We start from the raw sequence: 26,039 nt of genomic DNA on the forward strand, positions 1-26,039 counted from the left end.
ATTTTGTTTTTAATCCTCTTAACCTCCTTAATTTCTTTGCGTAAAAAAGCATTTCTTCCCTTATAAAGTCCTTGAAATCCTGATAATTTATTGTAGCACCCGATGAAGCTTTTTTTTTCCGTTGCCATAATTAATAATTCTTACAGCCGCCTCTAGCTGTCACCATTCAATTAACTTTCGTTTTCCTTAGGTATTCAGCTGTAAATTAATACTTGCAAATGTTTCTTTCTAAGTTGCTCGAAATTAAAACTTTGACATTTAAGTAGTTCAGGTTATGTAAACTGGCTTAAAGATTGTTAATAGTTAGGGTTGTTTCAGCCGTTCCGCCTTTACTGCCCCGGCTATCAGCAGGTAATTAGCTTTCGTTTTCTGTAGGTTTTCAGCTATAAATCAACGCCATTTTGAATCCTTTGTTCTAAGCCCACGCCTCTCGAACTCAGCAGTAGCGTTCTTTTTAAAGAGATTTCTTTTTTCTTCCCCCAATTAAAACTTAAAATACTTGCAAAAGTCTTGCTTCCTTCTTGGGATGTTAAGATGTTAAGATGTTAAGGCTGCTCCCGGCGACTGGCTCTGCTAATTAGCAGAGGTTATCAAAAAGGCAGGAGAATACAACAACTGCGAAGGGGGGCAAACCTCGTCGGACTCCGGACTCCGGAGGGTACACGAGGGCTCAACCCAGCAGCTGAATCTCTCCCTCATAAATTCCAAGAATTTACGAGTGTCCGAGGTGTTAAAGATCGTAAAAAAACACCTCTAACTGTCTCTTGATCTGACAGGCTAAAAAAAAAGCCTGCCATCGGCACCAGGAACAACCGGAATTTTTTTCTTGTGGACATTGCAGCAACACAGAATTTTGCCACTGCATGTGTGGTAGACGGGTTTGAGTCCTGGAGGAGTAAAAATTGTCTGCCCTCCCTAGCAATCTCTCTAGTAAGGGGACAATATATGCTGATCTATAAACTCTGTATAACTCATAGTACAATAAAACATGTGAGATATCTTCACATCTTCATGGATATACACACCTGTTATGCTATTGGTGTTCTCTTATACCTGCCCTGGAGGAGTGCTGAGGGGAGAATGTTAAATCTGGCTCTGAAGAAAGCTATTCTTTGTTTTGGGAAGATCAGATCATTTAGATATCTTGCCAATTCCCATGCACCCTGTTTGATTCTGTCCCTGCTGTAGAGAGGCAACCTATTTAGTACTTCTTGGAACTCCATGTCCTTCATTCTATTGATTTCTACTTGCTTTGCTTGGTGGAAGCCTAGGGACATTAAGAATACCAGTGAGAGCCCATAAAAGCCCAGCTTGTGATCTATCGCTTGTTTCCAGGGGGAGGGGAAGTTGTCAGTCAACACTAGTTTGCTTTAGGGTTTATTATTGGTACGTATATGTTAATGACTCTATTGATTTTGAGCAAATAAGCAGACTTGAGCCCAAACCAAGAAATGTCAGACAAACCAAGAAATGTCAGTCTAGGGGAGACATGATAGCAGTGTTCCAATATCTCAGGGGTTGCCACAAAGAAGAGGGAGTCAACCTATTCTCAAAGGCACCTGAGGGTAGAACAAGAAGCAATGGGTGGAAACTAATCAAGGAAAGAAGCAACTTAGAACTGAGAAGAAATTTCCTGACAGTTAGAACAATTAATCAGTGGAACAGAAGTTGCCTCCAGAAGTTGTGAATACCCCAACACTGGAAGTCTTTAAGAAGATGTTGGATAGCCATTTGCCTGAAACAGTATAGGGTTTCCTGCCTAGGCAGGGGGTTGGACTAGAAGACCTCCAAGGTCCCTTCCAACTCTACTATTGTATTGTATTGTATTGTATTGTATTGTATTGTATTGTATTGTAAGCCTCTCCCAAGACCACATAAAGAAAAATGGGAGGAGGCAAACACATTCAGAGTGCAAAATGCTGTTACTATAGCTTTACAATTAAAGTAGTCCTGCACTATATGGCATTGGTTTCTTAGTCTGTCTAACTTGTAGGGCTAACAAGATTCCAAGCCTGAGCACCATCTCACTTTCAACTACACCTTGTTCTGATTTTCTAAATATAGTCAGATTCCTTGGACTTGTTCTCTGCAAGAGCCTTGGCTGAGCTGTCAGTTCAAAGCCATACCGTCTACAGCACTTCAGCCATGAAGCACGTGTTCCAGACTATCAGGAAGAAAGCAGATGCAAACCAGTTCCTTGGCATTTATTTGGATGAGTTCAACTCCTTTGTAATGAAGGTCAGCAAAAGTTCTAGACACAGAGGTGTGCCTGGAGGTAGTGTGTTTGTGTTAAAATAGATAAAACACTAGTCATGGCATTAGTGCAAAAGCAAGGACAACAATGCTGTGACTATCATCTTGCTTAGAGGTGGGGCTTTGATTGCAGGCCTTCCTTGCCCTATTTGTCCCTCTCTTGCTGATCCCACCATCAAGCCCTCTAAGAATGTCTTCTACCACCCAGCTTACCTTAGTCTTTGGGTGGAGGGAGGTGGGTATAGTCTCTGATCACATATTGGTCTGCAGCCCTTCACTGTTTTACTTTTCTAAGAATCCTTGTAGAGCCTACATGGAAGCCAAAAGCATTCTTAGGAATAAATCTGATGCTTTAAGCAAGCTAGTATCCACTGATTTTCTTTTATCACTAATAGTCAGGAATTCAGCTAGAGGGAAATGTTCTTGGAAGTTAAAAAGTCTCAAAAGTATGCTGGGGAAAAGTTATTTCAGTATCAAATTGCCTATCCTTCCTTTTGGCCAATTTCCCCCTACTTTTTAGGCCTATTTGTTCTCTAGTTAATAATTCCTTTGAAATATTCAAAACTAGCCAAATTTTTCATTGGTTTACAATGTGGGAAATTACAGTGGGAAATTAGATTAAATCTTTCACTGATCTCTCTCCCCATCCTAAAGATATTGCCTATCTTGAACAAATATACCATCAGCTTCTGCTCTCTCTTGCTTCTTCCTCTAGAATCATGATTTGCTAAGCAACATCAATATCAGGGATGCCCTGCTTATGCTGTCAGCAGAGATCAACTTTCCCCAAGTGTCAGCACTTTCTTTGAAAGACATGGCTGGGTGGCTAGAAAAACTCAACATCTTGCTGCCAGGTATCAATGGAACCATGCTGGAATTGCTGCCACTGGACATGTCCTGTCCATATTTCCAAGCAGTGTAAGTACTCAATGACCATGGCTTGAATCTCTTTGACCCCTGGGAACTTCAGAGTGTTTAATTTAGGAGAGGCAGATCTCTTGATTGATGATGTACATCATCAATCCTTTTTGCTCATGACACCTTCAGTTTTTTCACCCTGATCACTTCAAGAGGAAGCCTCCCCCACATGTAATATTTAATAAAAGTGGAATTAATATTTTTGAAAACAATATCACAAAATTCTGAAAAGAGTGATTACAAAAATAATAATTTAATTTTCACATTCATCCAAATCAGTCTGCTGTGCTTTTCTTGACCAATTGAGCCCTTGATTTGCAAGCAAAAATGTCCGAGTAGAGTCACTCCCAAACAAGATAGGAAATAAAGGCCCCGGTTTTCTTCTTTTGAACTTGGATGACTGTTGCTTTTGTGGAAAAAAAAATGATTAGGCACATCCACCAAACTTTATTACTCGGGGTGGCAATGGGGTAGTCAAAATGTGAGAGTGGTATCTTTTACGTTCATCACAGAACATTTTAAAAAAGGAATGGAGCTTCAATTTTACAGATGGAGGGGAGGACTTTCATTGCAAGCCACTTCTGAAGTCACTTCACTCTATTTCTTATAATTAAAAACAGAAATCACAGAAAATTGTTGCCATTTTAAAAAATGATAGTGGCGGAAAGTGTATTTAATATAAAAAAAAGAATAATATTTAATTATGAGCCACAGGGGCGCAGTGGTTAGAGCGCAGTACTGCAGGCTACTTCTACTGCCTGCTGACTGCCTGCAATGTGGTTCAAATCTCACCAGGCTCAAGGTTCCCTCCCTTCAACCTCCCATCCTCCCAAAGTGGGTACATTATGAGCCAAATTGTTGGGGGCAATATGCTGACTCTGTAAACTGACTCTGAAGCCAAATCATGACTGTATTTTCCCCCAGTGTGAAAGCTCTAGACAGCGTTTACTCAACATTGTCAAGCAGGAAGAGGCAAGATGTATATGGATTTCAGAAGACTTACTTGACTGCCCAGTTTGCTGTCTCAGGTAAGTAGTGGAAGCAACACCTAGTTAGAAATAATAAATAGCTGTATCACTCCATAATACCATTGCAGGTGTAAGGCAGGTCCATCTGAGACATAGATTCCAAGAAAGAGATATTCTTTTCTGTGCTCTATGGAAAAACAGTATTGGACTAATATTAATTCTACTATTAATACACATGTTTAGATTAATATATATTTATATATATTTCCCTAATCACCCATTATTAAGTTCTAACCTTCCATTGTTGTTCATATTTTTATACATATTTAGTAGTACAGTCATTCAAAATCTATTTTTCCAATTCTTCATATCCATTTATATTAAAACATTATCCTGATATCTATCCTGTTAAAATAATAATCCAACCTGTACAGTTCTGATATTAATACACTTTATTGAAATATATTTATAAAAATATTATTTTACTCTATTTTCCCTTATCCACTCTCTCTTACCCACATTCGAAACTTTAATCTTACTTTCTTTTTAGTTTTCCTCCCATATTTGTCCCTTAGGTCTTTTATTTCCTCTGTTTGACTATGCAATCTAGCTTTTTCTCCCAACTCTACTCTTTCCCACTGTCTAATTCCAGAACTATCCATTCCACCTCCTATCTCTTTTCCCCAGTTCTCTTCCTGTTTCTCCCACTCCCTTTTTAGGTCTTTTTCATTATTTCCCTCCTTTTTTAGTTTCTTGATCACTATTCATTTTGCCAGCATCTCCTTGTTATCGTCTTCTTGCTGATTTCTCTCTGCTTGGAAGCCGAACTTCCAAGTCACAATTTTAAATGTCTCATCAATAGTCCAAACAATTTAAATTCACCAGGAGGTTATCCAAGCCTCTTCAAATTACTTTATATGTTCAGTAATATTCAGTGATGTTCAGAGGTTCTTAATTGAGGTCCTTAGTTAATAATCCAATCTCTAGTGGTCTTAGAGTAGGTCTGTGTCCAACAGATATTTCCAGTCTTTTTGAAGTTATTTCAAAGCCTGCATATTTCCCTTTTCATCAGCAGATGGCGATCTCGCTTCTGTCAGCTTCAGCCTCTCTGCGATGTCATTGACAGTTCCAATTTCAATTATTTTTAAATTATAAATCCAATAATTGAGCAATGTTTGTAAAGAGAAATTTGCGGCTTTGATTCCATCATTTTAAAATGCTCGCAATACCATGTCTTTTAGCTTTGAGGAACCAAGTTTCTATTTATTATTTTAAAAGCCAATTTTTTCCTTCTTCAATTCTCTGGTACTTTTCCTATGTGCCCATTCGCAACTTCAACAAATAGCTTTAAATATGCTTCCCCCTTGGATTTCTGGGGTCAATTTCCAATAAAAAATATTTTAGTTTAGTTTAGTTTAGTTTAGTTTATTTAATTTATAGACCGCCCCCTCTCCCCGTAGGGACTTGGGGCGGTGTACAGACCATTCATAATCAAAACAACAGAAAATAACATAAGACATAGAGCAGAAACAACACACACACTGTCTGTATATAAAATCCCAAAACCAATTTAAATACTTAAAAAACAATTTTAAAACACGTTTAAAACCCCAATATAAAATTTAAAAAGCCATCCAGGAAGGTTTGTAATAGATGTTAAATACAGTTACGATTATAATTATAATTAGGCCAGACCAGCTACTCGAAACAGGTGGGTCTTGAGTTTCTTGCGGAAGGAGCGGAGATCAGAGGTGGTTCTAATATCGGGGGGGAGGTCGTTCCAGAGGGTTGGGCCCATCACAGAGAAGGCCCTACTCCTAGGCACCGCCCGCCCGCACTGTTTAGCGGATGGTACCCGGAGGAGGCCCTCTCTGTGAGAGCGGATTGGTCGCAGGGATGTATGAGGTAGAATGCGATCCCGCAAATAACTAGGTCCCGAGCCATGGAGCGCTTTGAAGATGACGATCAACACCTTGAAACGCACCTGAAAGGCCACAGGTAGCCAGTGCAGCTCGCGCAGGAAAGGTGTTACATGGGAGTACCTAGTACTCCCCATAATAACCCACGCGGCTGCATTCTGGATCAGCTGGAGCCTTCGGGTGCATCTCAAGGGGAGCCCCATGTAGAGAGCGTTACAGTAATCAAGGCGAGAAGTCACTAGGGCATGGGTGACTGTGCAAAGGGCGTCCCGCTCCAGTAAGGGACGCAATTGGCGCATCAGGCGAACCTGGTGGAACGCCTCCCTAGCCATGGCCGTCACATGATCATCTAGCGACAGCCGGGAATCTAGGAGGACGCCCAAATTGCGTACCCTATCCACTGGGGGCAGTTGTTCCCCCCCAATGGCCAGAGATGGAACACATTGGCTAAAGCGGGGCGCCGGTAGCCACAGCCACTCCGTCTTGGAAGGGTTGAGTTTGAGTCTGTTGTCGCCCATCCAGACCCGCACGGCTTCCAGACACCGGGACATCACCTCGACGGCTTCGTTGGGGTGGTTCGGGGTAGAAATGTACAACTGAGTGTCATCTGCATACAGATGGCACTCAACCCCGAATCCTCGAATGATCTCGCCCAGCGGTTTCATGTATGTGTTGAACAGGAGAGGGGAGAGGACCGACCCCTGTGGCACTCCACACGTGAGCGGCCTCAGGGTCGATCTCTGCTCTCCCGCCAACACACATTGCGTCCGACCGGAGAGGAAGGAAGAGAACCACCGCAAAACGGTGCCCCTCACCCCCATCCCCTCCAGACGACGCAATAGGATACCATGGTCGATGGTATCGAAAGACGCTGAGAGGTCTAACAGGACTAAGATGGAGGAACAGCCCCCATCTTTCGCCCTCCAGAGATCGTCCACCAACGCGACCAAAGCCGTCTCTGTGCTGTGACCTGGTCGGAAACCGGACTGGTGCGGGTCTAGATAAGTAATTTCCTCCAGGTGTCGAGGGAACTGCTGCGCCACCACACTCTCAACAACCTTCGCTAAGAAGGGAAGGTTGGAGACAGGACGATAATTGGCTAACTCAACTGGGTCTAGGGAAGGCCTCTTAAGTAGGGGCCTCACCACCGCCTCTTTCAAGGCGGTTGGCAGGAACCCCTCCTCCAGCGAGGCGTTCACCAGACCCAGGAGCCAGTCACGTGTAACCTCCCAGGTTGCCAGTACAAGCCAGGAGGGGCACGGGTCCAATAAACATGTGGTGGCCCGCAGTCGCCCGCGTAGCCTGTCCATATCCTCGGCGGCAACAGAGTCAAACTCCTCCCAGATAGGTACCTCAAGACTCGCCTCCGGTGTCTCCCCACGATCACTGAAGGGGACCCATTCGCTCTGGATCTGAGCGATTTTGTCCTGCAGATATTCCCCAAATTCCTCTGCCCTCCCCTGTAAAGGGGCTTCCCGCGACCTCTGTGAAAGGAGGGAGCGGGTCACCCGGAACAGGGCGGCAGGGCGGTTTTCTGCAGACGCAATAAGGGTGGCATAATATCGACGTTTAGCCACCCTTAGTGCCACAAGGTAGGTCCGTAAATGGGCTCTTACCTGTGTTCGGTCAGATTCGGCACGAGAGGATCTCCATCTGCTCTCTAGGTGTCTCTTGTGGCGCTTCATCACCCTCAGCTCCTCGGAAAACCAAGGGGCCAGGGTGGTTCGCTGCCACCGGAGAGGCCGCAAGGGCGCTACCCGGTCCAAGGCCCCAGCCGCCGCACTGTTCCATGCAGCCACCAGGTCCTCCGTCCCAGAGCGGGTCAGGGCAACAGGAGGTGGCCCAAGCTCCGTCTGGAACCTATCTGGTTCCATCAGTCGCCTGGGGCGGAACCATCTAAGATCCTCTGGTTCCGCCTCCCTGCGATGGGGGGTGGCGTCAGGGAAGTCCAGCCGGAGAAGCGAGTGATCTGACCATGACAGGGGAGTGATCACCTGATCCCCTATTCCCAGATCACTCTTCCATCGACCAGAGATAAAAACAAGGTCCAGCATGTGTCCTCCCTCGTGTGTGGGGCCCTGAATTATTTGGGTCAGGTCCAAGGCTGTCATGGAAGCCATGAACTCCTGAGCAACCTCGGATGATTCACCCGTCGATGGCAAGTTGAAGTCCCCCATGACTAATAGTCTAGGGGTCTCAACTGCCACCTCCGCAATCACCTTGAGGAGCTCTGGCAGGGCCGCTGAAGCATAGCGAGGAGCCAAGTATGCAATCAGCAGGCCCAACTGACTCCATGGGCCCCATCTCACACCTAGAGTCTCACATCCGGATATCTGAGGTACGATGAATTCTCTCGGTGCCAGGACTTCCCTTATAATGACCGCTACCCCACCACCCCTACCCCGGGCACGAGGCTGATGGAATACACGGTATCCTGGTGGGCACATTTCCACGAGGGGCACACCCCCCTCGTGGCCCAACCAGGTTTCCGTGATCCCTGCAAGGTCCAGCTCCCCCTCAGAAACCAGGTCATGGATGAGGGGGGCCTTATTAACAACGGACCTTGCGTTACATAACATCAGTCTCATGCCTCGGCTCTGTAAACCCTGACCACCTAGGATGCGGGGGTTGGTACAAACGACCGGGCGTAACCAACGCCCCCGGTCTCCCAACCGACTGCAGGATCTTCTTCTGTCCTCGCATCCACCCCCTCCGTTGGAATATAGGAACCCTCTAAAGGAACGTTATACTGACTCCCCTCCCCCGCTCTGCTCCCTTCCTCCTCAGCCCCACCTGTTCGTCTGGCTCTACTCCTATTCCTGGTCTGGCTAGACCCACCCCCCGCCCTGGATCCCTTTAAAACCTTTAAAAAACATTTACACAAAAACCCCCGGAGCCTCCTCTTCTTCCACCTCTCTGGATTAATACATCCGTCATCAAGGTGGGCCCTTGAAAGGGCAGAGGGCCATATTTGCGAGAGGGGGGACTCCCGCAATAAAATCAGGTCTACCCTAGAGTAAAAATAAACCATGGTTCAGCAGGGCCTCAGATCGAATTGAGGGTGCTACAGATATTAAAATTACTTTACAAAGATGTTAAAATAGGTGCTGCATACAGCACTGAGTCCAGGAGAAAGGGAAATGCAGAGGGATATAGGGAGCCAGGGCCTGGATACTGATGATAAAAGGCCATAAGTCCTGGGTGGGGATAATGGGTGTAGCAGACCAGTCCATCAGTCTGTAAATGGTCTATAGATGGTCAAAGGATGGTCAAAAGATGGTCAAAGGATGGGTGGGCAGTAGAAAAACAGTAGGGAGACAATAAAAGTAGATGGTCGATAGATGGTAAACCAGGGATAGTAACAGGGCTAGTGGTCAATGATGAAGATAAAGGGCTGCTACCTTCGCTCCTCCCCTCTCCTTCGCTCCAGCAGCAGCCATTGCCTCTCCCTGTGTATCCCAATATGTCCAGCACCACAAAACCCCGAGTTGCGCTGCTCCAGCCCCAGGGCCATTTCACCAACCTCCAGTGCCTCCGACGCCTCAGCCAGCCTCCAATCCTCACACCAGCGTTTTGGCGCTTCGGCCCTTCGTCAGGCCTCCAGGGCTCCCAGCGCCCGGCTCCACGGCCTCTCCCGGCCCAACCAGCACTGAGAATGGCTTGCATCGCTCCTACTACGCCCAGCCATTCCGCACGTTCGCACACACACCATATGCCACACACACGCCAACCGCTTTTGTCCCAGCTTTGCCCCGCCGTCCCACGCCGCCCCACGCCATCCACGCCCGACATCTCAACATTTTCTCACACAGATCACATTCCATTCCACTCCAGCACAATCTTGGGTTTTCAGGCTGTCCCTGGCTTCATGGTGGCCATTTTGACTGCTGCTGTTCCTCGTCTTCAGATGAGGGGGCTTTCTTCTTTTTTTAATAATTTTTTTTTCCAAAACAAGCACAACACATAAAATCTTCCTTCCTTTCATGCTGTAGAAAGTGTATCAGTTGGTTACAAAAAGACTTTCGTGCATCTCTTCCACAGTCAACAAGCATAATTCATATTAAGTCAAGCATTTTAACTCAAATATTTAAACAGGTCACCATCATTGTATCTCCCTTTTCATTTGACTATAATTTAAACAATTATAGTCAAATGTCCTTCATCATAAAATATACCAAAGTTTAATACATAACCACATATTGGCCTTTCAATTACTATTTCTAAAATCCTCCACTAACACTAAATCCTTATGTCCTATTCCAGCTAAACATCCATAATATTTAATAACAAAGTTTTCTAATCCTCCTTTCCAAATCACTGTTTAAGGTTTACATCCTGTTTCCTTATGTTATACCCATATCTGCATATACGTTGTTACTCTTATCCCTCCTTTATTTGACTATATCCTGTATCATAACATTTCCCCCCTAATAATCAAAACTTTAACTGTATCTAAGTTAGTTGTTGTTGTTGTTATTATTATTATTATTATTATTATTATTATTATTATTATTATTATTACTATTACTATTACTATTATTATTATTATTATTATTATTATTATTATTATACGATTGTATCACAGCGGCCAGTTGATTCGCCGGATTTGGCATTGATTACTAGTCGGGCCCCACCCAGGGGCCTAGGACGTCGTAACGTATTTTCGTAATATACGTGCAGATCCAAGCAGTGCAGCTTTTTGCATTTGACTGATGGTGATTTTGTCAAGTTTTAACTGTTTTAAATGTAATTCCAGTGCTTTTGGAATAGCACCCAGTGTGCCGATTACCACTGGAATTACCACTGCTGGTTTGTGCCATAATCGTTGGATTTCAATTTTTAAGTCCTGGTATTTCGCGACTTTTTCATGTTCCTTCTCCTCAACTCTGCTATCACCTGGTATTGCGATGTCTATGATTGTAACCTTCTTTTTCTCAACCAGTGTGATGTCTGGTGTGTTATGCGCTAGTACTTTGTCTGTTTGTATACGAAAATCCCACAGGATCTTGACCATCTGATTTTCGGTGACTTTTTCAGGCTTATGTTCCCACCAGTTTGTTGTTGTTTTAATATTATAATTTTTGCACAAATTCCAGTGGATCATTTGTGCTACTGAATTGTGCCGCAATTTATAATCAGTCTGCGCGATTTTTTTACAGCAGCTGAGTATGTGGTCAACAGTTTCATCAACTTCTTTGCAGAGTCTGCATTTGGCATCATCAGAGGATTTTTCGATTTTGGCCTTAATGGCATTTGTTCGGATAGCTTGTTCTTGCGCAGCCAGGATTAGTGACTCTGTTTCTTTCTTTAATGTACCTGTTGTTAACCATAACCAAGTTTTTTCACTGTCCACTTTATCTTTTATTTTTTCCAGAAATTGACCATGTAAGGCTTTGTTCTGCCAACTCTCCATTCTTGATTTTATCACATCTTTTCTGTATTCTTGTTTCGTCTGTTGGGCCTTCAGTAGATTTTTGTTCTTTACTTCGATTAATAGATGTTCTTGACTTTCTTTTAAATAATCAGCTAGTGTTTTTCTTCTTCAACTATTTGCTTCACTTGTAATAATCCTCTGCCACCTGATTTTCGGGGCAGGTATAGTCTATCAGTGTCACCACGTGGATGTAAACTGTAGTGCATTGTCATTAGTTTCCTTGTTTTTCGGTCCAAAATGTCCAAATCAGCTTGTGTCCAGTTAACTATACCAGCTGTGTATCTTATAACTGGTATTGCCCAGGTATTTATGGCCTTGATTGTATTTCCACCATTTAATTTAGATTTCAAAATTTTCCTAACTCTGTTGGTGTACTCTCTCCTGACAATATTTTTTACTTGTCCATGTTTGATGTTATCCAACTGCAAAATGCCTAAGTATTTGTAGGCTTCATTTTCGTTGCATTTAATTAGTTGGCCATTGGGCATTTCAATTCCCTCACATGTAGTGATTTTGCCCCTTTTTATGGATACAGTGGCACATTTTTCCATGCCAAACTGCATTGAAATATCGGTGCTGAATATTCGGACTGTGTTTGTCAGTGATTGGATTTCTATTTCTGACTTTCCATAGAGTTTCAAATCATCCATATATAATAAATGTGAAATTTTTTCAGCTTCTTTGGCTGTTTGGTAGCCTAATTTCATTTTTTTTAAGATTACTGATAGCGGGATCATCGCGATGATGAAGAGAAGAGGTGAAAGTGAATCACCCTGGAAAATTCCTCGCTTGATATTAACCATTCCATAGTTCTCATTCCCTACTGCCAACTCAGTTCTCCATTGTTTCAACGCCTTTTCAGTGAAGGATGTAATATTTTTACTAATGCCAGTTGTTTCTAAGCATTTTATGATCCAACTATGTGGCAATGAGTCGAATGCCTTTTTATAATCAATCCAGACCATATTCAAGTTCGTTTTTCTTTTCTTATAATTTTCTAATATCATTTTATCAATTAGGAGCTGATCTTTTGTGCCCCTACTCCTTCTTTTGTTGCCTTTTTGCTCTACTGGCAAGATGTTGTTTGTTTCCAAATAATCCATAATGTTATCTGCAATAATGCCTGTGAGTAATTTAAAGGTTGTTGGCAAGCATGTTATTGGTCTGTAGTTTTCAGGTATTGTTCCTTTAGTTGCATCTTTCTGAATCAAGTATGTTTTTCCAGTTGTCAACCATTCATCAATTTGACCATTTTGTAAAATTTCATTCAGTTGCCTGGCCAACATTGCATGTAAACTGGTCAGATATTTGAGCCAGAAACCATGTAATTGGTCATTTCCAGGTGATGTCCAATTCTTTACTTTTTTTACTCGATTTTTGACCATCTCAGTTGTTATTTCTAATACTTGCATTTGTTTGTTACCAATGCTTTCCTCAAAGTCATGTATCCACTTTCCTTCCTTATTGTAGTCCTTTGCATTTTCCCACAATTCTTTCCAGAATTTAGCTGTGGCCTGCTTTTCCGGTTTTTCACTTTTGGTGTCACCATTCACATTAAGACTTTGATAAAAACACCGTTGGTCTGACCGAAATTGTTGATTTTGTTTGTATTGGATGATTCATGCCTCATATCTCTCAATTTTTCTAGCTGTTGCCGTTATCTACTGTTTTACAATCTCTACAGCTTCATTGATGTTTCTTGTATCCAATCTATATCTTCTGATTAGTTGATCTATGATTTTGCTGTTTTTAAGCCGTTGCTCAGGCATATTCCTTAAGTTGCTAGCATCTGCCCTTAATTTTTTGACTTTTTGTTCTAATCGGATTTTCCACTTTGGCTTTGATGCTTTTTCCATTGTGTGCTTAGGTGCTTTGATTTTAATGCCTAGTTCATTAGTGACTATTACAGCTGCACTGTACATTAACTGATTCGTTTCCAATACAGATTCTGATTCAATTGTTGAAAGCACTGCATTAACCATTTTCATGATAGGACCCAAAATTTTCTTAGGACAGTTTTTAATGATGGTAAACGTTGCCTTTCCTCACTAGCCAGAAAATGCTCCATGATCTTGTCCTTCAGGTTTTTTTTTTTTTGTTTTTTTTTTGAGTTGGTTCATCAGTTGGTTCAATGGTAACTGGTTCTGGTGGTAGTGTTGTTATTTCCTCTCCGACAGCTTACTCTGGGAGTTCTACTACGATTTCTTTAGTTGTGTCTTGAGTATCAGTTAATTCCTCTTGTGATGTTGTTTTTTTTTTTGTTTTGCAATTTGCCTGAATTTCCTCAAGTTCGACTTCGCTAAACACTTTATTCCGTATAATAAATCGCCTTTGATCTGCTAGTCGTTGTTCACTGACTGATGCAGTATAGAATTTTTAGTCGTTTCTTTCACCAGTGCAGTTGGCGAGTTTTTTTATGGGGCCAGGTTGCCAACCTGACCCCAACCCTCCTCCTTTCTCATCCTGGCTTGGGACCAGCAATGGCGGAGTTGTTGTTGTTGTTGTTGTTGTTGTTGTTGTTGTTGTTATTATTATTATTATTATTATTATTATTATTATTATTATTATTATCCTTTATGTATAATCCAAAGGGATTTCTGATCATCCTTACATGGGTACCATTCAATATTCATATCCAATTATACTCATCATAACACTACACATTGTATACATTAATAACATTATCAGTTATTTATTTAAGCTATATTATCAATAAATTTCACTAGGTTTAACTAGTTTTAAATTATATTCTTCCACCTATCAACCTGTATCTTTCCAATAACAAAACAATTTCATATTTTCTGCCATTTGTGGTGCCATCCCTCTGATCATCTTCTTGATCAGCTTTGTATGGACTTCTCTTAGCAACTCCTTGCTTGTAAAATCTCTCATATAATCTTGATGCCCTCTTTCTGTTTCCTTATTCAGCTTGTCTTTGATTGTCAGCAGTGTTATCAATACTTTTGCTAGTAGAATTTCTTTCTTTGAGTTCATTGATTCTTTAAGTTTTCCTTCTTCTATATCCTGCCCTCTGGAATAGATTTCCTCTCCATTTACTTCCTCTTTCAGTATTCCATTCTTTCCATTTTCAGGAACAAACCAATGACCATCAATATCAGCAGGTTTAATCTCTTTATATTCATTTTCCATTTCGGTTTTTTGAGTTTCAATCACCCCGTCTTGCATTTGATAAACATCCTCAATTTTTTCACCATATTTTATTGTTATTTTTTTTCATTTGATAATTTCTGTATTTATGAAAATATCTTCTGCAAATTTGAGACTTCTACTTTCTTTTGAAGTTGTGCCATTCTAACAAATACAGCTGCTCTAGCTTGGAAGATTAATAAGATTAAAGCATAGATTCACAAAGGATGTTGTTTCCACTTCAAAGAGCCATCTGTGTGTTTCCCTTCTTATCACCCTTTGTAGCCAAGCAGTAAAACCTTATGGTGCCAAGTCAAAAACAATCCATGAAAGAACAAAAGCCTCCCAGCCTCCGAGCAACGGTAACGCTGTTAAAAAGTTTCCTTTTGTATCATTTTTTGTATTTCAAGTTAGAAAAAGGAGTCCAATCTTTAAATGAATTAGAAAAATACCCACAGCCATGAAAGAGGAAAAATTTAGCCTATTACAAAGAATCATAAAGAAAAGGTAGAAGAAGAAGACTTAATCCATCCATTTCAAAAGGCTTGCCTAAATTCCATCCATGAAGACAGCATTTAAAAAGTAAGATAACCACTGTCCAAAACCATTCCAAATGTAATTCCGCCGCTTGATTCTTCTATTCTTCAATTTAAATTAATTTTTAAGTTTTTGTAGGCAGTCTCTTTTTTTAAAACAGTAAAAGTTCCTCACCAGCTAGAAACACTTTCACTTTCCATATCCTTCCGTTTTGGAGCTGCCCTGACTTCATCAGCTTTGGCTGGATTTTTTGTCGCTGGCTTGAAGAACTTCTCATGCTTCTTTCAAGGATCTTGTGATATCCCCGAGATCAGCAAGACGTATTCTTCCTGTTCACCGTCTCTTTGGGATGGTTTAGGTCCATTTGGACCACCTAGTGGCAAAAGTATTGGCTGTGGTCTCAGAACATCAAGACCGCACGACCATATCGTCGCGACGTTGGCTCCTCCTCTGATGAGGGAGCTTTCTGAGTCATGGAGGAGAGATGCGGTTCTCCTTGACCTGCCAGGCAGTCCCCCTTACTTCACCACCCCTTTAGGATCCAAATTTAGACCCTCCAACAGGGAGAGGTTGGAGGTGACTGCAGAGCTTGCAGATCAGGCTTCCAAAGTACAACTGGAAGTCCCTTCATATCTGCTTCTCCATATTCCTCCTCCTTCTTGCCCCCCTCCATTTGGCCACTTTGAACAACCATTCTCAGTCATGAATTACTGACCTTATCTGGAAGATTCATTTAATTAAACAAAAGTGAGGAGGGGAATTAAATGTTTCCAGTTTCTGTGAATGGAACTCTATCATTTAGATTTTTTATCAGATTTATTTGACTACCCATCTATTCAGTAAAACTCTGGACAGCAAACAAAATAATAGCAATATCAATAGCACTTAGACTTATATACTGCTTCTCAGTGCTTTACAGCCCTCTCTAAATGGTTTACAGAATCACATGTTGTCCCCAACAATCTGGGGCCTCATTTTGCTGATCTTGGAAGGATGGAAGGCTGAGTCAATCTTGAGCCAGTGAGAATCAAACTGCTGCCAGTTGGCAGAATCAGCCTGTAAAACTGCATTCTAACCACTGCACCACCATGGCTCAAAATAAAAACATCAACCAACTATAAAACACAACTATTGGGGAGAGAAGTCCTGTAACTATGTAGGACCTTGAAGGTGGCAATGAAACCTTGAATTGCACTTGGACACATACTGCAATCCAATGCAACTCTTGTAGCTATGATTGTATATGAGTGTACAGGACCTTAATGCTCCCAATATTGCACATGTTGCTGTACTCTGAACCAACTGAATCTTCCAAATATTCTTCAAAGGAACAATGCAATTGTCTAATTGGGAGGTGAAGTGTCAGTGACCATAAGTAAAGCCTCCCAATCTAGGAATTAGATGCAATTGGCATACAACATATATTTCTGCAATGGCCACCCTGGCCAAAGCTGCCACTTGCTCCTCAAGCAAGACCCCTGAGCCCAAAAGTGCATCAACATTGCTTGATAGAGTGTAGGTCCTTAGGAAAGAAAGATCCTCGACTCCATTTGGTTGAAGTGATATGCTCTTTTACTAAGGATCTTTTACTAAAAGTTAATGGTTGTAGTAAATGCAAAGCTAGAACTGAGTATTCCTGCACAAAGTTATATGTTTTACCCCTTCCATGGGCCTTCCCCCTCAACCAGATTATCAATGTCCAATAGCATCCCAGTGTGATGTTTTGGGAACCACTTTGATTTCAGCCTTGTCTTAAAATGGCTTTGCATTCCGAGGCTAGTGTCCTTTGGTGACTGGATCCACCCAGTTTGGTCTGGATCCACCTCTGGTCTTTGTCAGTGCCCACCCCCTCCCCCTTTACATCCTCCTGCACAACTTTCCCAAAATGCTTTGCCACCCTCCCTCTGTTAATGGCAGGATGCCAGCAAGCTTAGCGAAACATAGTGAAGATGGCTGTAAAGACCTGCCCCAACTGGTCCCTCGGGAAAGCAAAACTATTAACTCCATTGAGTTGAATCAAAATAACTTTTACTGAGAGAAAGTAGTTGCAGTGAAATCAGGCAAAATCTGAAGGTCCTGTGCAAAGCACAAAGCAATTGTTCTGTTTCCCCAAACCCAACCCCTCTGACCAATCCACAGGCAGCCAATGTGATGCCATTCCCAGTGTTTTGGGCACACTGAGGTGCTAGGCAGGTAACAGGTCACTCTCAAGCATAATGGCCTTTGAACCAGGCTGAAACCAACTGGGAGGGAGTCTGCTTCGTCTCCGAAGACATCTTCCTAATTCCCAAGTGGTGACAGCAAAAACAAAAGCATGCAAAAATGCCAGTGAGCCTTCCTCCCTCCCCCTCCAACAGAATGGCAGGACACAATGCTGACATGCTGGGGCCCTGAACAGCGATATTAGTCCTGCAGAACAAAACAAAATAAACAGGGAGAGAAGAAGGTAAAAGCAACAAAATATCATTTATGTATATTGGGATACTGATTATGAAAGTGTCTTAAGAGTTTAGGGGTCCTAACATGGCAGTGATCAGCCAATTCATTTTGACTTTTTGGGAACTCCTTCCAAGCTACTAAATATTGAAGGTTCCTCCTATGTACATGGGAATCTAAAATCCCTCAAAATGCTGTTCCCCCCTCTTAATGGCTCAGGTGGTGGTAGAAGCTTAAGTGGGGGGAGAGAGATGACTTCAGGTTTTAACAAGCTGCAGACCTGCCAAAGAACTAACTACCGTTACAGGATTAATAATGGGATAAGACCCCAGAAACTTAGGTCCTACTTTCTTCGATGGTTGCAGTTACTGCAAGTAGCAGGTGGAGAAGTAAATTTGATTACTCATGTTAAACAATTTGGATTCTGTTCATTTCTTGTCAGCTTGTTTTTTGTAAGACTCAAGTGCGTCTTCTAGGAATTTCCTCACAATGGGCCATGTATTTCGCACTTGAGAGACCCATTCCTTTAATGGGGTCACTGGAGAGTGAACCCTGAGCTATTATGCACTGCATTATTATATGCCATTTCTGCAAAAGGCAACCGGTCAGTCCAATTATCTTATTGATAATTAATATACGGTTTTGTTGCAACACTGAATTCAGACGTTCATACCTCCCATTTGTTTGGGAGTGGTGACAGGAGCTAAGCCCTGGTCCAAGCAGGTTCAAAAATTCTCACCAGAACTTATAGGTGGATTGCACCCTCCTCTGTCCAAAATGATGTGTTGTGGGGCACCATGCAATCTATAGACATGATGTAGAAATAATTTGGCCTGTCCCCGTGCTGATGAAATCTTCTGACATGAAACAAAATGCCTCTGCTTGGAAAATAAATCGGTTATCACCCATATTTCCTAAACTTTCAGGGAGCTCCACTATAAAATGCATAGAGATTTGTCTCCATGGTGCTGACAGCTCTGCCACAGATTGGAGGAGTCCTGGGGTTTTTCCTTGCCATCACTTGGCTGAGGTGCAAACGGAGCAGCTCGCTACATAACTTTCAATGTGTTTTTTAAGGGACAGCCATCAAAACTGCCTTTTGACCAAATGCAAAGACTTTATGAAGCCAAAGTGTCTAGCAGTTTTGGAGTCACGGCTTTTCCCCAAGACCAAAAGCCTCTGGCTCTCCAGTATATACAGTTTAGTCCCTACTCAAGCTAGTCCGTCCCGGACATAGACATTTCTATGGGCTTGGAGCCACTTGTCTTCCTGCAGCACACCTTTAAGGGCCACAGTCACTTCATTATCTATCCATCACTTCTCTTTTGCTTGTGCTTGGTTGGCTACTTGGACAGCCAACTGAGAAGACGGGAGCAAAAGCTTGGTTACTTCTAACTTAGGGCAGTTATATTGAGGCATTTGTGACAGAGCATCCACTAAAAAGTCCCCTCCCCCGGAAGGTAGAGTAACATAAAGTTGAAGTGGCTAAAGTACTGTGCCTACCACGCTTGTGCCATAGCCTCTGTGCGGTTTTCAGTGCCTCCAGGTTTTTGTGATCAGTCCATACTTCAAAATGCATCTTAGTCCCCTCGAGGAAGTGTATTGAGGTTAAGAGTGCCCTTTTTCTCCCATACTGCCCATCTCTGTTCAGTCTCTGACAGTTTTCTAGAACTGTAAGCATAGGGCTGGCCATTTTCATTTTTTTGTAGTAACATAGCCCTGATGGCCACATCACTTTTTTAAAAAAATAACTTTTTATTAAATAAACATTAAAACATTGGACATAGAGTGACCTTTCTGGCTTTGTCATTTTTACACATATTTTAACATAACATCAAACACAGCTTCTACTTATGGTACATAGCTAGTTTGATCTTATAAACATATCCCTTGTTCTCCTTTGTTTATTTGTCTAGGTATTATCCAGTTCCAATTTTGCAAATCCTCAGTATATTCTGTTCCGACTCCTTTTCCTCATTTCCAACCATTGATACATTTTGTTCCAAATTTCATAATATTCTCTCATCTTTATTTTTGATTTCTAGTGTTAGTCTGTCCATTTCTGCACACACCAAAATTTTCTTTATTACCTCTTTGGTGGGGCATCTCCGTTTTTCCAATTTTGTGCATAAACCAATCTTGCTGCAGTTACGACATGCAGTATTAGATATATCAAACATTTACTATATTTTTCTTTTGTAATTCTTAATAGGAATAGTTCTGCTTTTAAGTCTATCTTTTGATCTAACACAGTGATGGCGAACCTATGGCACGCGTGCCACAGGTGGCACGCGGAGCGATTTGTCAGGGCACGCAAGGTGCTGCCTGTCAGCTGGCCAGCGCGCATGCGCGCACTGGCCAGCTGAGTTCACCTTTTTTTAAAGCCATTTTTCGCCCTCCCCAGGCTCCAGAGGCTTTATAGGAGACTGGGGAGGGCGAAAACAGCCTCCCCCGCTCCGCCGGAAGCCCTCCGGAGGCGTCAGGGAAGCCTCTGGACAGTCCCTGAAGCCTTTGGAGCACTTAAAACAACCCTCCGAGCAAACTGGAAGTCACTTCCGGTTTGCTCGGAGGGTCGTTTTGAGTGCTCCAAAGGTGTCAGCGAAGCCTCCGGACAATCCCTGAAGCCATCGGAGCGCTCAAAACCACCCTCCGAGCAAACCGGAAGTGACTTCCGGTTTGCTCGGAGGATCGTTTTGAGCGCTCCGAAGGCTTCAGGGACTGTCCGGAGGCTTCGCTGATGCCTCAGGAGGGCGTCCAGGGGGCCGGGGGAGGCTGTTTTCACCCTCCCCAGGCTCCTATAAAGCCTCTGGAGCCTGGGGAGGGCGAAAAAAGCATGCAAACATGGGAAGGGGAGCGCCTGTAGTGCGCGCATGCTCACTGGGGGTCGCGCATTGCCTTATGGGTGCGGCAGGCCCGCACACGACCCCCCTGCGCTCCCCCCACTTATGGCACGCGAGCCAAAAAAGGTTTGCCATCGCTGATCTAGCATCTCTTCCAACCATGTCTTTATCTGACGCCAAAATTCCTTGGCTTTTGTACATAAGCACCACATATAATATAAAGATCCTAATGGCCAAGTTACATTTTCAACACTGCAGAGATCAATTCTTATTCTTTTTTGCTAACCTTGTAGGAGGGAGGTGCCACCTATAAAATATTTTGTATAAGTTTTCTTTATACGAGATGGCTAGTGTTAATTTCCTATTTCTCTCCCATAGATCTTGCCAGTTCAATGTTGTAACCAAAGTTCTTGGCCTACATTACCATAGTTTCCTTCAGTTGCTCTTCCGCCATTCTATATTTCAATAAATATTGATAAATTTTCTTATCACCTTTTCATCCGTTCCTAATAAAATTTTATCTAGTGTCATTAATTCTTTCTTGATACCCCATTCCTTTCTATCTTTCATATAGCATGATTGAATTTGCAGGTATTCCCACCATTCCAATTCTACTTCTTCTTTTGTAGTTCTTTTCTAGATTTTAATTCCCCTCTTTCACTTAATATATCCTTATATGTAACTACTTTCCCCAATTTAATAAAGTTTGGGTGTACCAACACCTTCAACGTAGAGAGCCAAGCCCGGATTTCCATATAGTTTGTTGTTTTACTTTTATCCAGTTGGGATGAACTGGTGGCTCTGCAATAGCTTCCTGTTTCGGGGTGGGGCCCACTCCCAACACTGCTTGGACTTTCTTTTCTTTTTTCAATTCCTTTGTGTGAGATTGTGATAACCTAAGTAGTCTATTTTGCTCTGGTGAAACTCTCACTTGGAGAATTTGATGTACTACTTAGTTACTTGTAGTTTTTTAAGTACTGTCCTCACCAACTTCACATGTCCACCTTTGCCTTGGTGTAAACTAAAATGTTATCTAAATACACCAATACCTCGTTGTACAGGTGCTCATTGATTAATTGCATTAAAACACCAGGGGCGCTCTGGAGGCCAAAAGGGAGGACCTTGAACTGGAAACAACCTAGCGGACAGTTGAAAGCTGTTTTCCCTTCGTCCCTCTCCCTAATTCTGACACAATAGTAAGTTTCTCACTGGTCCAGTTTAGTGAATATCCTCCCCTTAGCTAAATGGGCTAATGTGTCTTTCATCAGGGAGTAGAGTTGGAGTTCCCTTGTCCCATTTTGATGACATTTTGAAATTGACCTCTACCCCCTCAACGCCATCTACCTAGCCCTTGGCACCTTGGTGGCCTTCCCTGCAGGACCCAGAATGGTTTTCTTGGCAGGACGGTTGGTCTTGCACTCCACTGCCTGGTGCCCTTCCTGGCTGCATTTGAACCAGGCAGTGAAGCATGGCTGCAGGTTTTGTGGTTTTGATGCCTCTGTCTTTTCTGGGGGTGAATTTTTCCATGATGTGTCAGGTTATAATAGCTCTGTACAGATTGATTTCTACCTATTCCACCAAGACATACCAGTCATAGAGAATTGAATGAGCTCTCCTCAAGATGCATGTGTTGTACAAATTGCCTGTCAGATTTCCTAAAAATTCCCTAATTGATTCATAAGTATCGAGTCAAGTTTTCAATACAAAACCAGTCATTTATTAGGAGCACCATTAGGCAAGATCTGTTCTCAGTCAAGCCTCTGCTTTGTTTGATTTATCTCTGAACTTTACCCCTGTTCCTTCCCTCCCCTCAGTCTGTGTCATATTACTATAGCCAGTTGGGAGGGGTGTATCTTATAGGGCTGTGATGGCGAACCTATGGCACGCATGCCAGGGTGGCACGCGGAGCCATTTCTTAGAGCACGCGAGGCATTGCCCTTATAGCACCAGCACGCATGCGCGCACTGGCCAGCTGATTTTGGCCTTCCTTTTTGCTCTGCGGAGGCTTCTCTGAAGCTCCAGGGGGCGAAAAATAACCCAATGCACAAACCGGAAGTTCGGGAACTGACTTCCGGTTTGCACATTGGAGGTGTTTTTTCTCCCTCCAGAGGCTTCAGGAAGATAGTTACACTCCATAGAACCAAGTTATTAGTAACAGCTTTATTGGACTGAGCTTCTGTAGGGAGAAGAGGGAGATAATATTTTATCAATGGGGAGGTTTTGGAAACGAGGCTGAAGATGTGAGTGGAGCAGCTGGAGGTTTAGTTTACATCTGCAATCAGATGTAGCTGCTTGGCATGTTCGCTCGTAAAGGAGCTTTCCACAGGGTGCGAACCACCTGAGTGGAAGGTTTCCCCTCTCCCTAACCTGGAGGAGGAAAGCTGAATTTTCCGCTGATTGCCGTGCCGAGTGTGGCAAGCGGTGGCATTGGTGGGGGGGGAGAAAGGTTGAGCTTTGCAATATGCCACGAAGTGGAGCTCTGCAGCGTTTAGGGGGCTGTCGAGCTTTGCAACATGGAATGGCGGGGGGGGGGGCTTTGCAGACTAGACTGGCAGGGCCGGGAGGAAGGAGAAGAGGCGAGGAGGTGGAATTTGTAGGTGGCAGAAGAGAGTGCACGCAAAAGCTTCTTTAGGAATACAGAATTTGGCTCAGATCGCTAGAGCCAATCCTGCTGCCTGGAAAACAAGTTCTTTGGAACAAGAATCATACGGTTCTCAGCACAGCCATTTCGACTCTCATCCTCAGCTCAGATTTACTCCGCGTTATCCCAGAAGAACTTCATGCTGGAGGGGAGGGGGGGAGAGATCCACTGCTTGTCATCATTAATATTCTCCCGCCTTCAGGGAGGTGAGATCAAGTTAGGCTCCTCAATACAGGGGCAACGTCCTGACGCCCCAGCTTTCTGAAATGCCTCTGCTCCCTTGCATTCAAATAAGTACACCTGGCAGCTTTCGCCTTATTTAGACCCGCTCCCTGAGTTTTCCGCTCCCAGGAGACACAGAGGCGGGCAGGCGGAGAGGGGGCGATTGCTGAGCGGAATCACTGGTGGGAAGGGAAAATAGGAAAGAGGCAGCCGGGCAGAGCCTTCTTTAGTGTGTGTGTGTGTGTGTGTGTGTGTGTGTGTGCTGCCAAAGAAACTGCTGCTGCTGCTACCTGTATTACTACTATTACTGAAGCTACCGGACTGCCCACAGTTCTCCTTCCTCCTCTCATGGGCAGTCCAGCAGCCTCAGCAATAGTAGTAATACAGGTGGTAGCAGCAGCAGCAGTTTCTTTGGCAAGACACACACGGCCATCAGCCACCATGCACTAAAGAAGCTGGCGGCGCCGGGGGAGTTGACCAGCTGGGCATGCAAAACAAGGTGCCCCGTGCAATCGCCTCCTCTCCGCCTGCCTGCCCCTGTGTCTCCTGGGAGCGGAAAACTCAAGGAGCGGATGTAAATAGGGAAAAGTTGCCAGGTGAATGGAAGGGAGCAGAGGCATTTCAGAAAGCTGGGGCGTCAGGACGTTGCCCCTGCATTGAGGAGCTTGACTTGATCTCACCTCCCTGACGGCGGGAAAATATTAACGATGACAAGCAGTGGATCTCTCCCCCACTCCCCTCCAGCATGAAGTTCTTCTGGGATAATGCGGAGTAAGTCAGAGCTGAGGATGAGACAGTCACAAGTGGCCACAGCAACCCCATGCCAAGTCGAAATGGCTGTGCTGGGAACCATATGATTCTTGTTCCAAAGAACTTGTTTTCCAGGCAGCAGGATTGGCTCTAGCGATCTGAGCCAAATTCCGAATTTCTTGCTTGCATTTACTTTTGATTTCATTTGTTTCCAAATGCATACATACATACACCCCCATCTCCCTTCTCTCTTTCTCTCTCGTGCTTTCTCTCTTCCTTGAAGCCTCCCGAGGGCAAAGAACGGCCCTACGGGCAACCCGGAAGTCCCGAACTTCCAGGTTGTCCGTAGGGCCATTTTCCCCCCTCGGAGGCTTCAGGGAAGCCTCCATAGGGCATCTGAGGGGGCGGGGGGGGCTGTTTTCGCCCTCCCAAGGCTCCTAGTAAGTCTCTGAAGCCTGGGAAGGGCGAAAAATGTGTCCATCCGCAAAAATGGGAGGGGGGGGTCGTGCACGCATGCGTATGGGGGGGGTGTCACACGCATAGCATTATGTGTGTGGCACACAAGCGCATGACCCCCCCTGTGCTCCCCCCGCTTTTGGCACGCGATGGCAAAAAGGGTTGCCATCGCTGTTATAGGGCAATGTAATCCCATTACCCTATAAGATGCACCCCTCACAACCGGCTACAGTAATCTGAGATCTAACTCCAGCCAACAGTATGCGTGGAATGCACTCCCCCCCCATTCTGTCCCCATGACAACACTGAGAGTTGACATTGTCGTACAATCCATCCTTGAAACAGCTGATGAGGAGGTCCTCTGGCCAGTCATTGGGTCAACATGCCAGGTCATGGAACTTTTCTGTGTACTCAGCCAACACTTTGCAACCTTGGCGCACAGGTTTGCTGTATTCCCTACATGATTTTGATGTAGTTTGGATGTAGCTAGCAGTTCTTCAAACCACTAACAACTTTGCTCAATCAGCAAGTTGCCAGCCTCTATTCTAGATGACATCAAAGTGATATAGAAAATATTTCTTTGCTGCCATTTGGCGGACATCCAAATATTCGTGGCTTAGTGAATGAACTTTATTAGAGCTTTCCTTATATGAAATCTAATCACTGCCTCTTTTGCAGGGTCAGCATGTGATGGAGGGACGATTGGTATCCAAGATCTACTGTTGAAGAATTTTGGAAAGTTTTGTTCGATGGCTAAATTAAGTGAACTTCAAGCTTTTTACCCAGAACTTAATGGAGTAAGTTTTTCAAATCAGTGTCCATGAATAAGAACTCCTCCTCTGTTATCTGATAATGTTTGTTCAATCTTTAATTTTTGAAAATGCAGGCATCTATCTTCCCTAACTGTTGCAATAATAACCCAATTATTGCATTATGCATAAATGTTATTTTATTCTCCTTCTGGGATATATTATTTTCTTCTCCCAGTAGATACTAGATTTCCAAAGTCTGTCACCAGTTAATGCCAATCTATTAGTCAGGAACTCCTATCATATTCAGTTAATGTGGCTCTTGGCTGATTTACTTTTAAGTAAAATCCTTTTCAGGTCTTAACCGTCATACTGCTATTGTCAAACCTGGTTTGGGATGCATTTTTTAAATGTACTCTTACAAACCTCTCTGTCACTGCAAGAAAGCCAGTTTGGTCTAGTAGACAGGTTAGAAACTGGGAAACTAAATTCTAATCCCACTTTAGGCATGAAAGCTTACTGGGTGAGTTTGGGCCAGTCATTCTCTCAGCCCAAAAACAGGAGGAGGAAAGAATATGAAGTATGTTTGCCAGTTTCACTTATTTATAAAAAATAGTAAAGGTGGAATAAAAAATTACACACACACACACACACACACACACACACCACAAACACACATATGTATATGTGGAAGACTATCACTGTTTTCCAATCAGATAGCAGTTTCATCAGGCTTGCTACTGAAAAAAGACTGTCACACAAAAATTAT

The 26,039-nt window shown here is 43.4% G+C and overlaps 1 protein-coding gene across 4 annotated transcripts in view; it reads left to right on the plus strand.

Annotated features, from left to right (window-relative positions):
* Positions 1-26,039, plus strand: part of LOC309398681 (uncharacterized protein) — a 161,273-nt gene that overhangs the window by 111,326 nt on the left and 23,908 nt on the right. For 3 of the 4 annotated variants that reach the window (XM_081965790.1, XM_081965791.1, XM_081965792.1), the window contains 4 exons: positions 2,065-2,238; positions 2,969-3,171; positions 4,096-4,199; positions 25,200-25,318. In XM_081965790.1, coding sequence (XP_081821916.1) covers positions 2,065-2,238; positions 2,969-3,171; positions 4,096-4,199; positions 25,200-25,318 — 600 coding nt within the window. Of the gene's footprint in view, positions 1-2,064; positions 2,239-2,968; positions 3,172-4,095; positions 4,200-25,199; positions 25,353-26,039 lie in introns of those variants that run through there. The other variant, XM_081965793.1, reaches the window with a different exon arrangement.

The sequence above is a fragment of the Natrix helvetica genome (assembly GCF_964273705.1).
Source record: "Natrix helvetica genome assembly, chromosome: 13".
Lineage (NCBI taxonomy): Eukaryota > Metazoa > Chordata > Lepidosauria > Squamata > Natricidae > Natrix > Natrix helvetica.